Consider the following 17500-nt stretch of genomic DNA (forward strand, 5'->3'; position numbering starts at 1 on the left):
GAAAAAGGAAAAAAAAAACATAATTCTTTAGCCACTGCAGCTTATACACGACTCCCCTGGACCGTGGAATCCTTGGCAGTGCGAAAATAAATAAATAAATCAAATAAATACATAAGGAAGAAATATTTACGTAAGCACAGAATAAAAAGAGGGGGGGGGGAAGAAAAAGGCGGCATTCAACGCAATCTCTTTACACAAACAACACCTTTTCAATTTCTTTTTTAGTTACTGTTCCTTCTTTTCGTGCTCTACTTTTCTTCCAAATTTCCTCATTCCATATTCTCTTCTACAATGTGTTCACTCGTCCATGTTCCGTTCACCTAACTAATGCAAGAGTTAACCAGTATCTTCATTCTTTCATCCCTTCAAATATTAAATTCCAGAGAGAGAGAGAGAGAGAGAGAGAGAGAGAGATTTATGTAGGAAAGCTTTAAAGTTGTTTTCGCTTTTATCAATATGAGTTTCAATTCTTTTTTCCCTTAATCATGAAGTTACTTTTTGCCTCTTCTACCTGTAACTATCATGACAATCATCTATATATATGTATAAAAAAAACACAAATAAATAAAACACACGATTCCCATTTCCTCTGTTCTTTCTCTGTATTTTCCTTTACCACAATATCAATCCTTCTCTCCTCTTTTACTCTGAATTATGTATCTTCTTCTTTCTCGTCTTTCTCCCTCCGTCTTCATCTTCTTCTTTCTATTCATTCTCCTTTCATTTTCATCTTCTTTTATCTTCCCTTTCCACTTGATCTTCGTCTTCATTCAGCATTTATATTTCCTAATCTTCATCATCTACATCTCTACTGTTTTTCGTTGTTGTTGTTGTTGTTGTTGTTGTTGTTGTTGTTGTTGTTGTTGCTATTCCTTCTCTACTTTTTCTCTTTTTTCGTGTTTGTTCGTCATTTTAACAGTTTCCCATCCACCACTTTTCCATTTCCTCTCCAAAATCCCCCTCTGTCACTACTTCGTCCTCTTCATCTTCGTCTTCCTCTCCCTCTTCCTCTTTCCTACCCTGGAGTCATCTTATTCCTCTTTTAAAATATTCGTCTTTCGCTTCCTTCTTCTCCCTCCATCCCTTCCCTTCCCTTCCCTCCATAACCGACTGTGAAGGGAAAGGCAGCTCATATATTGAATTATTCCCGCAGAAGCCAGGTACCTCCTCCTCCTCCTCCTCCTCCTTCTTCTTCTTCTTCTTCACCTTCCTATCCTCCTTTCGTCGCCCCCATTACCTCCTCCGGGCACCTTCGTTATCCTTCACCGCCCACGTAGGTTTGGAGAGACGTCACCTCCATCTCTCTCTCTCTCTCTCTCTCTCTCTCTCTCTCTCTCTCTCTCTCTCTCTCTCTCTCTCTCTCTCTCTCTCTCTCTCTCTCTCTCTTCAGCAGGTTGTAAACAAACAGAAGTGGGGATTCGCCCTTCAACGCCAATGATAAAAGAATCTGAAGATGAAATAGAAAGGTTAGGTTTAGAAATAGAAAGGTTTTGTGGGCTGTTTGTTCCGTTGTGGGTGTGCGTCTCTCTCTCTCTCTCTCTCTCTCTCTCTCTCTCTCTCTCTCTCTCTCTCTCTCTCTCTCTCTCTCTCTCTCTCTCTCTCTCTCTTTAAGAACAGACCAGCTATTTGGAAACGTAAGGTTTGTGTGATTCTCTCTCTCTCTCTCTCTCTCTCTCTCTCTCTCTCTCTCTCTCTCTCTCTCTCTCTCTCTCTCTCTCTCTCTCTCTCTCTCTCTCTCTCTCTCACACAGATTCACACCCACGATATGCAGTTTCCTTCCCCTCCCTTCTTCCCCTTCCTCCCCTCCTCTCCCATCCCTCGGGGCAGAGAAAGAAGAGGGACAGAGGAGAGGGAGAGGGAGAGGAGAGGGAGGAGTGCATAAAAATCATACAAGGGTGAGAGGGGGAGTGGGAAAAAAGCAAGGGAAATAAATGGTTGGACTTCTTTTCCTCTCCCTTTCTTTAATGCAACAAGGACCCCCATAAGTCCCGTGTGTGTGTGTGTGTGTGTGTGTGTGTGTGTGTGTGTGTGTGTGTGTGTGTGTGTGTGTGTGTGTGTGTGTGTGTGTGTACGGGTAACGTAATGCCCTTTTTACATGTAAATACCACTCAGGGAACAGACGGACTGGAAAAGAAGAAGGCCACTATTACATACATACATACATACATACATACATACATACATTCATACATACATTCATACATACATACATACATAATCACATAAACGTACACATACTCGATAAAATAAAGCCAAAATAAAGCAAAAAAAAATACTTTCCTGTGAGAGAGAGAGAGAGAGAGAGAGAGAGAGAGAGAGAGAGAGAGAGAGAGAGAGAGAGAGAGGTGTAATATAACGTCGCACTATATTAAGAGAGGGAGCGAACCATGCTAGGTTATTATCCGGTACTGGTTTTGAGAGAGAGAGAGAGAGAGAGAGAGAGAGAGAGAGAGAGAGAGAGAGAGAGAGAGAGAGAGAGAGAATAAACACATCAGCATTACCTGACGCACGTGCACAGGTACTTGTTAATAAAAGTCACCCTTAACATTATCACGCAACTCCTCCATACAAAACTCTCTAGCGACCAATAAATAAAAAAGGGTCAGAAATAATAATAAAAGTAATCCACAGTGATGCACAATAATAAAAAAATAATAACAATAACATACAGCGTCATATCATTAAAACAACAGCAAGAACCGGATGTGGAACGGAATATTGTTGGAGCTACTTGCACAAACATCGTCCTCCGCGCAGCTGTTCCACCCTCATCCACCCCTCCACTCTCACCTTTCCTATTCCATTAATTTCTCAGAAGCAATGAACACTTGAAAGCGGGAAACTACTCAGGAAGAGCCAAAGTGTGATATGAATTTAGCATTTGGTGATGGGCAACATATTAGGTGCAGCTTCGCCTCTTAAATCTGACGATATAATACTGCGAACACGGGGAGGGAAAGCTGCTACACGGCGCGAATTTGCTAAGACAGGATTTCTCCGTCAATAAACAGGAGAACGACGTGCCGAAGTGCAGAGAGGATTCTGTTCATCAGACACTTAAAGCTGCTGAATCACGCCCTAGACAAGAGGCGAGCAGGGAAGACAAAGATGGTGACGACTGAACAAGTAAACGGTTAGGAGAGGGCAGTAATTATATCAACAATCGCTTCCTAATTCATCAACTGTCATCAGTTATAAATAGTATGAAGCACACCGGCACGGGCCATGCATCCACATCTAGTTTATTCTGCCTAAGTCGAAGTAAATAAAACAACAACAAAAAAAAAAATAGGGGAAAAAAACGTGAAATTAACGATTAATTATCATTTAACCAGGCGCAGCCAACCTCTTAACCCTGCATAACAACTTAACCATTAACACAGAACACTGTCCCTGCTGAACAACTAGCAGATCTATACCTTAGTGAGTCCTCGCAGGATCCTCCTGGCTGCCACACACAAACAGGAAACGAGTGGCGGGCGAGTGTCTCACGATTGCAGCGCTTTCTGATTGGTTCCGGCAATTCTGGCACACAACAGCCGTGACGATACGCTGTCCTTGCAGTGTGACGAGTAACGCGTTCACTTAACACAATACTTCTGTAGGATACTGACAGAGGGCAAGACACTAGTCACAGCTCCTCCGGGATAAACCACTGAGGCTACGTACATTTCCCGCGAGTGTCCTGCAGCCGCCATACTCTAATTTTCATTTTTTTTTTTTTTCCGCGCGATACCCCCTGTGTAACATGCACATTTTATTATTTTTCTAAACCTGGCGGGAAACTCGTTGCCAGAGTCTTTAATGACCGAGGTGTGTGTGTATGTGTGTGTGTGTGTAGTGATAGGTGTGAACAGTGGCGGGAACGAGGCTCAGACGGGCATTTGGAGGCGCTGATGGCCGTGATGAATACCATGAGAATGCTTATGGCGGTGATAAAAGAAGGGAGCGGCTAGTTTACGACAAGATGAACGCACTCTTCGTGTTGCGGGACCGCTAATCACTCCCGTGAACTTGTGGAGAGAGAAAAATCTTGAAGAGAAGGAAAGGAACCGAGAACGATGATAGACGTAAAAATACGAGCGAAAGGATGTGAAAAAGGATAAAGGTAAGCAAGATGTGAGAGGGAAGATGATTTGTGGAAGGAAAAGCTTAGGAAGTGGAAAATACGAAAATGTTAAGATGGTATGTACGAAAAAAGAATAAAAAGGAAAAAGAATAATGATGAAAAAATGAGAGCGGGGAAGATGAGAGAAAACCTACAAGATAACCAAGGAAATATTTTGTCCGCCCTCAAGATCCTAAATAATATATTTCAATTTAAAAATTAATACATACGGCAAAAGCCAAGAAAATTAAAAGAAAAATCAATAACAGGAAAAAAAAAAAAAGATGGGAGAAGCGTTTGAAAATGTAACGGCTGCGTACGGTACAAGCTGCGAAGACCAGCCATGAAATACGCATGACTCAAGCCAGTTGGAGCCTGAAAAATGATGGCAAGGGAGCCCATGTGGAGGCGGTGCAGCCCGGCCCTTCCCAGTCTGATCTACACTTGCGAATCACCCCCTGCCGTCCCCCTCCGTCCTTCTGACACCTGAGTAATGAAAGGACACGATCTTTGAGATTCTTCGCGCATAGGCCCGTACTTCGAAACATCTTTGGATCTAATCTTGGCGGGTTTTAACAGACTGCAATGGACGTTAGTGGAGATTTCAAGAGTACTCGTATAATTTTAGTGATACTTTAACAAGGTTTCTACACCATCACTGGGAAAAACTACTTAAAGATAATCAACTGTGCCCTTCATAAAACAGCATTAAAAAAAAAGGAAGTGTTGAGGAGTACGGTTCATAATTGTGGCGTTTAGAACACGTACTGTGAGTTCAGATTGTTATGACGCGATTCACATTGTAATCCGGAAGTGAGTTTTTTTTTTTCAAATCAGTCATATAATGCGGATGAGAAAGAGAGAAGACACTTTTTTAATTAAAATTCTTCAATAACCGCGTATGTTCTTGTTTTTCTCTCTCTCTCTCTCTCTCTCTCTCTCTCTCTCTCTCTCTCTCTCTCTCTCTCTCTCTCTCTCTCTCTCTCTAACATCTCCAGCCTTCCATCCCTCTTTTCTCTTTCCTTCCTTCACTTCTTTCCTCCTTTGATTTCCACCTTCTCTCTCTCTCTCTCTCTCTCTCTCTCTCTCTCTCTCTCTCTCTCTCTCTCTCTCTCTCTCTCTCTCTCTCTCTCACACACACACACACACACACACACACACACACATTCTTCTATCCACCTCTGCCTTCCTCACTCGTTTTCCATCCTCTTTCCTTCCTTCCTTTCCCTTATTTCCTTATTTCCCCCCTCTCTTCCTACCTACACCTTCCTTTTACCCTTTTATTATCCACTTTTCTCTCCCTGTTTTGTTTTGTTCTTTTTGTTTTTGTTTGTTTGGTTTTTTTCCTTCCAATCCCTCCACCTCTTCTCTACCCCGGATTTGCTTTTGCTCTCTCTCCCGCGTTTGCTCCACGCAGCCCCCATCAGGCAGGTTTGAGCACCGTGCATACACGCATCACACTAACGATACGATAATCCCAGTTGGGCTGCTCGGCAATGAACATACGTACAGCACCCCGATGAAAAATATACTCTCTCTCTCTCTCTCTCTCTCTCTCTCTCTCTCTCTCTCTCTGAGGTATGGTAAATAAACGAAAGGACTCTCTCTCTCTCTCTCTCTCTCTCTCTCTCTCTCTCTCTCTCTCTCTCTCTCTCTCTCTCTCTCTCTCTCCATTTCGTCGGTATACATATTTTTACTTTTTTAAAAATCACAAGAGGCTTTACTACTATGAAAATTTTAGCTCTAAGCCACACACACACACACACACACACACACACTGTAAGCACTAACTGAAATCTACATGAACCTATGTAGCCACCTATGCACAGACATACTATGTCCACACATGAAAAATGTATGTTGCCTTTGTTCTCTCTCTCTCTCTCTCTCTCTCTCTCTCTCTCTCTCTCTCTCTCTCTCTCTCTCTCTCTCTCTCTCTCTCGTGTTACATAATGGTGTCAAAGAGTGTAAAGAATTGCACGTAAAACAAAGGTGCGAGGAGTTGAAGGGTAGTCACGCCACGCCGCTGCCAAACGCATGACTATCACTGATACCAACTACAAACACGATCACACCACCCACTGCCACCACCACCACTCCTTTCACTCTTGCTCATCAATCGCCAGCATTCTCGGAAAAGAGATCAGGGGTCTTGCTGTTTCCCAAAATACGGTTAAAGATTTCAAACAAAGCTGGAATTGATACTACAAGCACGCCTGAGTCACGCTGCCAGACGCGTGACTCAGGCGCCATCACCACCGCCTCCTCCCTCATCAATCACCAGCATTCTGGGAAAAGATAAAAAGCCAAATAGCTGTCAAGAGATATATCACTGATTAACCCCTTATCTTTGAGAGAGAGAGAGAGAGAGAGAGAGAGAGAGAGAGAGAGAGAGAGAGAGAGAGAGAATGGAGTGGAGAGAACAACAGAAAACAGAAGCACCGCATAACAATATCGAATTGAGAGTGAATGAGAAGCAACTGTGCATGATATGTCGTGCTGTGTTTATTACTATTGCTCTCTCTCTCTCTCTCTCTCTCTCTCTCTCTCAGGTACGAAACACGATAAATATATCCTTATCCACCATTTGGATATAGGTATACTCAGCGGTCTTGCCACCTTTTAACTTTTCGCTAAAACTTCAACTTTTGGACTTTAGGTGGCAGTTACTTCAATATACATATGCGTACATAAACTTGTCTTCCACCGCTGCACTTGCTCCTTTTTACTGATCATTTCCCCTTTCCTTAAGTCCCTCACGATGATTTTAGGACAGTTTTTCGGCTTACTGGGAAGAGTGGCGTAGTTCTCTTTTACAAATCCAGAGAGAGAGAGAGAGAGAGAGAGAGAAAATGGAGGGGAGGCGTTGCTTTGGAGACAGTCCCTTCATCATCACGAATGTTTCATCTCGCATGCAGAACCGTCACCATGTTCTCATCCGGAGACTCAGCATATCAAAGAGCCTACTTGTGACTTTTCATGAATAATGCCAAAGTCGTTTTTAATGGAGTCAGGAGGAATGAATCACCTCCTCGGAATCCCTTGTTCTTGGCTCTCAGCCGCTAAATTTAATCCCTCAAGAGACGGAGCACTGTTATGAAGTCTATCTTCCACAGACAAGGAAGGAATTCATGTGATTTTTTTTTTTTTCGCTTTCCTTTTCATTACTGTTAAATGTCCACTATCCGCAACCATTCTGCACACATTTCAAGCTTCGTAAATGCCTAAATATATTCAAAACTCACTCACTCACTCTTCACCTCGCCTCTTTGGGATTAATTTGCACCTCCCGAAATTTATGCTCCCGCTCCCAGCAAACATTTCGCTTATGCCGTTGAGGAATTTCGGATATGCTTAACATTTTCCGGCTGGAAATTAAGTGAATGGTGAATTATCTTGCAGGCTCAGGCTCAGTAATGCCCCTCCTCTCCTCACCTCTCTCCTCTTCTCTCCTCTCTTTGCCTTACGTCTTCTCTCTCTATCTCTTCCTTTCTCATTGGTTCACAAGTTACCAATGAAATACCGGGAAACATAAACACACCTCACTACAAGGTGTCTAAATTTTAAGACTGTCTACATAAAGATGCCGCTGACAGAAGAACTGTTGCGCAAAATTTAATTGCATCACATCATGAATTTTTATTATTATTTATTATTATCTATAGTTAGACTGCCGCAATATGGAACTGTCTATAGGGCTAGCATACAGAAAAAAAAATTGTATGTTGCTATTGCCTATAAATAAGTAATGAATATTTGTAAGTGGTCATAGTCTACATTTATGACTTCACAAGAGACAGGTGACACTGGTGCCTAGTGCCTACTGGTGCCAGACGTTGGAGCTGCCTGAATGAACACGTCAAAGGCCAGCCGACAGCCTCCTGCCACTCATTACTAAATAATGTCTCGCGTTTCGAAGGCTCTTTTCTACACATACATCACCGACTATATAACATTACAGTCTATGCCAGGAAATACAAGGGATGATTTCAGGAAAAGCGTCTATGTGGAATCTCACCGTAATTTTTCACTAAATGTGGACCATATTTGTACTGTCTCCGCCGCCGGCTTGGAATTATTTATCGACAAGATACTATCCGATTCTGCTAATATGCTGACACACACGGAGAGAGAGAGAGAGAGAGAGAGAGAGAGAGAGAGAGAGAGAGAGAGAGAGAGAGAGAGAGAGAGAGAGAGAATTTCTTTGTGTGGGGGGCATTTAATATTGTACATTTCAAGTGGTTGCCAAAAGAGTGGAAAAACCTTGTGCAATAAGCCGAAGCTTCCACAGCACCTGAGAGAAAAATGTTGCCGAACACAGCGAGGGAAACCTGCGGCCACTAGTATAGTTACACAACTTAGAAATGTACCGCAATCCATCTAACTAAAATACATACCAACCTGTGTGTGTGTGTGTATATATATATATATATATAGAGAGAGAGAGAGAGAGAGAGAGAGAGAGAGAGAGAGAGAGAGAGAGAGAGAGAGAGAGAGAGAGAGAGAGAGAGAGAGAGAGAGAGAGAGAGAGAGAGAGCGTAGTTCAAAGCGTGCGTCCCTCTCAATAAAGTCTCCCCTTTCTTCTCTACATTTTCTCTTGCAAATTCTTTCCACCTCCCTCCTATCTCCAGTTCTCCACGCATTCCTACTGCCGTCTGTTTTTCCTGACAGTTTTCATAGTATTGTTTTCCACTACTCAAAGCTTTACTCCTACCGCTCAACAAGACTTCTCTCAACAAAACCCTCAGAATCTTGATTGTCAGTGTTACCTTCATGTATCACGTAAGTACTCATAAGGACTCACATGACTCATCGCTGTGCTGACAAGCCTTTTTATGCATGTTACACCTTTACGCGCGAAATAATCAGGGCACACACACACACACACACACACACAAACACACACATCCATAAATATATCCTGAGTGAAGGTCACGGTTTTGCGGCAGTGTTGCCAGATGCAAGGAAGTTTCCCAGTTCCAAAGTAATTTTGGACCTAGGAAAGAAAAAATACACAGGAAAATTTAGTAGTGAAATACGTCACCTACAATATTCTAATTGTTATTTTTTCATGGTAATGTTGATATCGATAACAACAATAAATGCAATGAAGCCTGATCGCGCTTATTAGGTCTGTGCGGGGAATTATTCAACAGAAAAGCAGGGAAGTACTGTTTGGCAGACCTGTTTTGCAGCTGTCGGCCTTTCCTCCTGTACTGGGTATACCGTACGTTTCCGCAATCAAAACATGGCGAAATTTACCGTCTTCTATACCCTATAAACTACGTACACAAACGCGTCTCTTACAGGTGTAATTGCTGCCGGCGAGGAGCCCATAATAGTAACAGTTTCCAGATAGTGTTTTTTTTTGCCTCGAGACGCTATTGTCAGAAACTTTATTTGTTACAGGTTGTAACTGCCCACAAAGTGTCTTTCAAAGTGCGTCAGACAAACACTTCCCCTAAACTATATGACAAATCGGAAAAGAAAAAAAAACTTTATTAATACGTTTTCAAGAGGCTTTTATTTGAGTGTGTCACCAGCGGCACCCACCAGACAAGTGCCGAGGTGCGCGGGCTGTCACGAATACAGTCTTGTGTAGACAGTACGTTGCTGTGTACAGCGAGCTGCACCTTGTTTGATTAGTGCAACTCATAATGTCTTGGCGGCAGCACAAGGAATACGAGCCACCTTCGGTAAGGCAAGATTCTTTACTGTAATCAAAGCTGTGTTGCATCGCACTAAAAAAAAAAAAAAAAAAAGGCCCCATTGGCAACAGTTAGCTGCAGATCGGACGTGTCTTGCACATATCTTTATGGCCCTGGGGCTTCTTTCAATAAACAAATAGATAGACCTTGCTACTGATCCACCTGAAGCTACTGTCCGGCTTACTGCCCACGTTACCGGAATCTTAAAATTACCAGCTTAACCACTGTCAGCCCTATGTATGCTGTCGGGATAAATTAAATAATCCTGACTAAAAGTCATACTTGTGTACATCATCCTGCAATTTGTATCAAAATACTAATGGTTTTGTCTCACTGTTGTCACTGTTATTGCGTTAATAAGCTTAGAGTAACGGTTCCCAAATGCCAAATCCAAAAGTCCTTCATCAGGAGGCACCGTCTCAGCCCTAACAGACTAGGGAAAACTAGAAAAAAAAAAGAAAAAAAAATTATTGGATAAACTTTTATGTGTCAGTCTACCGATCAGATAATAAGTAGCGATAACTAAGAACAGACACAATGCATCATCAGGAAGGGAACTACAATTACAGACCGAGATTGCGACGTACGTCACCCTCTTTGCAGGACAACTGGCGTGAAAGAGGCGGTGCGAGGCGAGCTGCTGATTGTAATGAACAACGGGAAGCTGAGCGGCCTTTACTACTGCCTAAGTTGATTGACGGTAAGTTAAAAGCATTTTTAGTGATTGCTATATATGTTACAGGAAAATTTAATGAAAAGACCACGTTATGACTGACGAGCAGCCGCATCGTATGGCGCGGACAAATCCACAGCAGGTAGTTGCAAAGCTCCAGAAGTTGACGTGCTGCTTATCTTACAGAAGGGCTTTCACGTACAGGTGGAAGTTTGTTTGACATGACATTGATTTGAATCGTAAGTACTGGAGAAGTTTATTGTTTTAAAGACTTTTTTTTTAAGGTCAAGTTAGACAGTACAACTTGTTGATTTGTTACTCACATCAAGAACATACTTTACTGCCATCTGCCTGCACACAACGAAGGAACCAGACAACATGAGGTGTTATCCACTGACTTTTTTTTTTTTTTTTTTTTTTTTTTTGCAGGGTAGGGGCAAAATACTTTGATTTAAAAGGCTTAAATGCAGGATATGCTATTTATTCAGTTTAGGCTACTGTATTCACAAAAATCGTATGGTTTGAAAAGGTCATTTATTAATTTAAGGGATAGTTTTCCACTTTGAATAACTATGAGGCAGAAAGTAGTAATATGCCTTAACTAACCTTTAAGTGGCCTTGAGAGTGTGTTAGATGAGGCAGAACTGATTGTTGTATCTTGATTAATATCCTTTTCAGGGAAGCACTTGATGGTTCGCTCCACCAGTTTGTTTAAAGGGGGACCTTGTACCCTGGAGGTTCCTGAAGTGTTGGGCTCCTACTCTGTGGATAGCGAGAAGAAAGTCCGCTTTGATGACTCTGCGATGTCTGTGCTAAGTGAAAAGTATATTCTCCAAGAAAATGAACACATGCAGGCAAGTCATAAAGGTGATAACACAGCCATGAAGTGGGACTATATGGATTGTAGAAGTGTACCTTTGTGGTAAATATTTCAGATTCCATTATTGTATAGTAAGTTAAAGATTGCTATATATTGAGAAAACTGAAACAAAGTAAAAACACCACCAACAGTCTTTGTATATTTGACCAACATCCCCACAAATACGGGAAAAAACCTGAGACTAAGTGTCACACACACACACACACACACACACACACACACACACACACACACACACACACACACACACACACACACACACACACACACAGTCAGTTAGTTGCACAAGTATACATAGGCCTCCCTACATCAAGGCATAATGACTGAACTGATAACCTTGCTACAGCTTAACAGAACTATCCTCTCTCCCTCAAAGGCCCTAAAGGTGTCACTTTAATGCATTCACTGTTGCTCTCTTCAACTCTGTCATCTGCAACCATTCTTCCTTGCTCCATAGACAGTCTTCTAGCATCTAACACTTTTAACACCATCCATGTTTCCCATTCAAGGTCTTTCTCTTAGCTTCATGCAATTCTCACAGCTAGTCCAGTTTGTTTCTTCATCATTAGTTTTTCTTCCATCCTCTACTGAATATGTACAAACCATCATGATGTTCCCTGCTCTACTCGGCTCATTTCAATACCAGTTCTCTGGATTCCTTCATTTTTTTTTTTTTTTTTTTTTTTTTATCATTCATACAAGTTAGGTAGTACATGCTTCTGATTTCATACAATCTCCTCTTCTCTCTTGCTCCCATGTTCCATATTTCAGCTTCATGCAATGCTATGGATGCATACTAATACACCTTCATAAATGTGAACACTCCCTTTTTTCATTATTGCATCTTTCTGCCATTCATAATACCAATAATAATAATAATAATAAAACTAAGAACAGCAGCAACAGTGATTTTTAACATTTGCCACAAGGTGACATGCAGTATTATGGAATAACCTGCAGTACTATGGAATAGACAATTCCCATTCAGAGTGTGGGGAAGATGTTTGCTGAACTGTTTACATTTACAGGTGAGGCTGGACCTAAACAGGGGCAAGCACCAGTATAGGGAATTTACAACAACAACAACCGACATTTTCAGACAATTCCTGCAATGGATTCTTAAGAACCAGAAGGAACTCACAGCTGAAAGCTCTCCCAACAAGTTAGTTATTCATATATTTAGATTATTTCATAATATGTATGTGATGGACGAATAGCTTCACAATCCTTACAGTAATTCTCTGCAAGTCTTCTTGAGAATATTCTGAGAATATTCACTGTCTTGTACTACAGACTGATGGCTGACTTCGTAGTTGCAAGAACAATACTGAAGAGGATCATGGAGGCCCCATATGTTAGCTCCATGAATTTTGGAATTATGCTATTTGCACAATAGTAAGTGATTATCCTTAGTCAACTAACCTCTGTCAGCATTATTATAAGTATATGAATAAAAATTGTGTGATGCCAAAAAAATGTTAAATGAATGAATAATAATTAGTAGGAATCTTAGATTCTAGTGTGTCACTCACCTGTAAAGATAACTACCTTGGTACTTTTAAACAAAACTGGCATCAGCTTTTCCTTCATATAGAAATTAGGAAAGCAGAAGCTCTATCCTTATAATTGCAATTCTAACAAGGTCATTGGGCTTTGCTTCAGAACTCCTGTTTAAAAAAGCTTCTCATAAAGCAAACAGTCACATGTAGGATGAGGGTTGGAAAATTAAAATGAAGCTATCCACTCATAGGTCTTTTAATTGTCCAGTAGCTCTCTCTCTCTCTCTCTCTCTCTCTCTCTCTCTCTCTCTCTCTCTCTCTCTCTCTCTCTCTCTCTCTCTCTCTCTCTCTCTCTCTCTCTCTCTCTCTCTCTCTCTCTCTCTCTCTCTCTCTCTCTCTCTCTCTCTCTCTCTCTCTCTCTCTCTCTCTCTCTCTCTCTCTCTCTCTCTCTCTCTCTCTCTCTCTCTCTCTCTCTCTCTCTCTCTCTCTCTCTCTCTCTCTCTCTCTCTCTCTCTCTCTCTCTCTCTCTCTCTCTCTCTCTCTCTCTCTCTCTCTCTCTCTCTCTCTCTCTCTCTCTCTCTCTCTCTCTCTCTCTCTCTCTCTCTCTCTCTCTCTCTCTCTCTCTCTCTCTCTCTCTCTCTCTCTCTCTCTCTCTCTCTCTCTCTCTCTCTCTCTCTCTCTCTCTCTCTCTCTCTCTCTCTCTCTCTCTCTCCATGATTATTAAGCTGTAAAATGCAGTGTTTAGCTTGAAGTATAGAAGAATGTAATTGTGATACTTCAGAAGTTGTAATCTCCATTGTTTTGCAAAGCTTGTTAATATCTAAGTATGAGTACCTCTGTTCTTATTTCATATTAAAGTCTTTCTCTGTATTTGTGTAGAAAAATTTGCAGATGTCCTATTACTCATCCAACTATATTCTTCTGTGTGATATTTACTGCCAGTTTCAAGGGATCCATATACATTGATTTCCCTGTGCATGGGGATGATGATGAGGAGGAGGAGGATGGGGAGGAAGAAGGTGAAGTGATAGAAGTGGATCCCATCTTGGGAGTGTATGGTCACAAGTTTGAGCAGTACATGACAGGAGGTATGGATAGTGGTATTCTAGCCAGTAATGTTTACTTTTATTGTCAGACTACTCCTACATCAGCATAGTTATACTCTTAGAAATGTATGTTAAAAAATTGGAACAAAAATGGATAAAAAATATGTTTTCTAATATAATGAAAATATATACGTATATAAATAATGACTGGATTGGTTCTTGCAAAGAAAAGAATAAGCCATGTGTGTTTCAGGAGATCCTAATGAAGTTGTGCATTGCAATAGTGAGTTCCGCTGCGTGCTAAAACAACACCTAAGTGAGCTGACGCTACTGTATCACACTTCCACCGATGCAGTAGACCAAACCTGCCACCAAGACGACTTCAAAGATATGAGCAGCTTTGTGTCACTGAAGGCCTGCATTGAACGTACCATACCACATAAGCAAAGGAACTTCAGAAAGTGAGTGTTCTGATTACGAGCAGCACTGTCACTTTTCAGTGCAAGAATTATGCAATCATGATACCTTTATTTTTTAACAGAACAAAGCTGATGTAAAAAACAGAAGGATGTGTAATGTTTGAATTCTAGACTCAATTATATAAAAAGAAATATTGATAGATATACTAATCATTACAGATACAGTCTCTGTGGATGGTGGTGTGAAAGCCAGCTGTCTGGCATCCCCAGGGTGCTAAAAGGCACAAGGAGCTATGATGGAATAGTGCACACATTGGAGATGCTGCAGACAGCTGACTTACCAGACCTGGCAGAGGTAAGGTTACTTTATATCCTTGTCTATGTTTCTCTTTCACACACACACACACACACACACACACACACACACACACACACACACACACACACACACACACACACACACACACACACACACACACACATGTCTTGCCTTTGCAAAGACTGTGCAGGATTGTAACAAGATAGTTGAGGTAGTACATAAGAGTACTATTAGTGTTCTATATAAAAAGTTAGTTCAGGGGACATGGAAATACTTAGATTGACAGGTGCAAATTAACTGAGGGTTTCTGGTGTGTGAATAGCAATGGTACAATGTGGGAGGAGGAATTCTTTGGTGTGAGAGGAGAAAAGGGGTGTGGAACAAAATGCTATAGGAAAGATAGTGGGAAGTCAAAGTGTGACATGAATGACAGAAATGGAATTGACATCCCAGGAGCACTCTGTTCATGTGGAGCTCCCTAGAGGAGAGCAAGGGATCACTGGTGACAGTAATGTTGATGGTGATGATGAAAACCACTCACAGAAGTAGGCTAACAGTTAATAGCATGTTTGCTTTGGGGTTCTAACATTTTCCTTAATACTCCAGGGAGAGTGGGAACCATCAGTCTGCATCAACTTCTTGGTCAAGTTCCTCAACTTTGTCAAGGAAAAGGTACTTTCTGAGCCAGATAGAGTCCACTGTTTTATTAGGTCACCTTTAGCTGGACATTGCTTCCTTCACTACTATGGAGGAAGTGGGACAGAAATCCTTCCTGAGTGGTATACCCAGCAACTCTGTCTCTGAAGAAAATTGTAAGTGAGGTGGTGACCTCTGAACCTTCCAGCCTTTCTGTGGAGGTAGTTGGTTTCTACCAGGGAGAAAGGTTGGTGTTTTATGCTGTAGCATAAGCTGTTATCTGTATCCATTCTTCACCTTTTGTGTATATTCTATTCAAGCGTGCCTAGCACTGTAAAATTTATCTAATCAGTTTAGGACATGAATTTTCAATAGGTTAACTATTACTGCAGTATTTCTCTGGCAGTCAGAAGTCACACCTGAGAGCAATGAGTGTTAGTTTGTGCAGGTATTGGCTACACTGAAAGGTTAATGTGTGGTCTATTCTTGTTTGTGATAACCCATCTTATCTGTTCTCTCAATGGAGTGACAATATTAAAATGTGAAATTCCTCAAATATCAAAAGTGTTTTCTCACCATTTTGTCTACTAGGACTATGATAAAATTAGTTATCTCTCTCTCTCTCTCTCTCTCTCTCTCTCTCTCTCTCTCTCTCTCTCTCTCTCTCTCTCTCTCTCTCTCTCTCTCTCTCTCTCTCTCTCTCTCTCTCTCTCTCTCTCTCTCATAAGATTACTAGTTTCCTGAGCCAAGTAGCAGTGAACACATTGCAGTGATTTTTTTTTTTTTTTTTTTTTTTTTTTTTTTTTTTTTGTAGTTAAGTTTATTTCAGTTTCCCCATAATGATCTAAGCATAAGTTCAAGGCTTTCTGGTGGTTTGTTCCGATAAAGATAAAAAGGACAATTGTAAAAAAAAAAAAAGTTGGATAAGTCTGAATAAAAAGATAAAATAAATAAATATTGTGTAAGAAATTAATGAATGTTAATCTGATTCAATCTGAACAAGCATGGAGAAGAAAAAGTTTTGGTCATTTTTTTTTTTTTTTTTTTTTTTCTCAGTAAGGGTAGTAGTATATATGTAGTGAAAAGTATGGATAGTAAGTACAGTATGAAGGCGAAGAAAAGAAAAAAGGCAGTGCATGAGGGAATATTAGTGAAGTACAGACATTAATATTTCAAAGTGGTAAAAAGAGAAGGATAATAAAAGTTAGTGGGGGCATGACAAGACTGGTTATGTCTTGTTCATGCGATAGACAAAAATGTACAGTGGAGTGAAGAAAATAATTAGACTATCTTTAGTTTTACCATCTGAAGAAAACAGTGCTAGGAGGTTAATGGGTCACACCATGAGCCTCGTCTTAGCCAGGGAGCATGAAGCTTAATAAATTTTTTTTTTTTTTTTTAACGATTGAAACGTCACATTTCTAGAGTCCTACATTAACTAAATTTGCTTATACTATGCATACAAGGGGGGTAAAAGAGGAGGGGGTTTTTGCCATACTACTCGCAAGACACGAAGACAGAACGAGGCTTCTAGGTCACACACTATTAAAGCAGCCGGCATGGTTTGCGAAGAAAGGCTGTCCAGTGGCAGAACAAAACGTCTATAACATGAACAATATTGAAATGTAAAACAAGTGAGGGGTGATCAGAGCAGACAGCGAGTTCTGCAACTTTTGTGACCGCCTTGGTAACAGATATGGAAATATGAAGGTAAGTAAGCAGTTTGATAAATTGATTAGGACACACCTTTGTTCACTTCCTGCTAGAACTACACTCGTCCCTAATGATAATACTTGACTTCATTTGGTTGAAAAGAAAGGCATATGGGTTTCTTGTGCACCTCAATAGAAATGTAGCATGTTCCTAGGAGAATTCTTAGGAATTTCAGATGTAATCTTTTATTATATTATTCTTACCGAAACAATGTTACCTTGTTATCATACCGTACTGCAATTATTCCCAAACTTTTTTTTTTTTTTTTTTTTTGTGGGGGAGCTTGCTACCCAATGCAATGGCACACTAACCGTGTTATCCTTATAAAAAAAAAAAAAAAAAAAGTCAGTATTGATACATTGACCAAATTAACGAGTTTATTCAGCACAGAAAGGAGGTAACAGTCGGTAGCTACTACATACTGTACAGGGCAGGCTCAGACAGTGAGTGACACGTACTGATTACTGAACACGTCGTGATTAGAGTTGCTAAGTGACTG

The 17500-nt window shown here is 40.9% G+C and overlaps 2 protein-coding genes across 10 annotated transcripts in view; one reads left to right on the plus strand and one right to left on the minus strand.

Moving 5' to 3' along the window:
• LOC135109836 (serine/arginine repetitive matrix protein 2-like) overlaps nt 1-11236 on the minus strand; it is a 285688-nt gene extending 274452 nt beyond the window's left edge. For 3 of the 5 annotated variants that reach the window (XM_064021577.1, XM_064021583.1, XM_064021576.1), the window contains exon 1: nt 11096-11236. The gene's annotated coding sequence lies outside the window, so the exon portion shown is untranslated. Of the gene's footprint in view, nt 1-9292; nt 9587-11095 lie in introns of those variants that run through there. The other 2 variants (XM_064021581.1, XM_064021580.1) reach the window with 1 other exon arrangement.
• The window catches only part of LOC135109834 (decapping and exoribonuclease protein-like), a 20218-nt gene continuing 11466 nt past the window's right edge, over nt 8749-17500 (plus strand). The window contains exons 1-8 of one of the 5 annotated variants that reach the window (XM_064021572.1): nt 8749-8890; nt 10420-10516; nt 11168-11343; nt 12398-12531; nt 12663-12764; nt 13811-13956; nt 14168-14375; nt 14553-14688. In XM_064021572.1, coding sequence (XP_063877642.1) covers nt 8882-8890; nt 10420-10516; nt 11168-11343; nt 12398-12531; nt 12663-12764; nt 13811-13956; nt 14168-14375; nt 14553-14688 — 1008 coding nt within the window. In that variant the 5' untranslated portion in view covers nt 8749-8881. Of the gene's footprint in view, nt 8891-9636; nt 9805-10419; nt 10517-10669; nt 10729-11167; nt 11357-12397; nt 12532-12662; nt 12765-13810; nt 13957-14167; nt 14376-14552; nt 14689-17500 lie in introns of those variants that run through there. The other 4 variants (XM_064021575.1, XM_064021571.1, XM_064021573.1 and 1 more) reach the window with 4 other exon arrangements.

The sequence above is a fragment of the Scylla paramamosain genome, chromosome 19 (genome assembly GCF_035594125.1).
Source record: "Scylla paramamosain isolate STU-SP2022 chromosome 19, ASM3559412v1, whole genome shotgun sequence".
NCBI classification, from domain to species: Eukaryota; Metazoa; Arthropoda; class Malacostraca; order Decapoda; family Portunidae; genus Scylla; species Scylla paramamosain.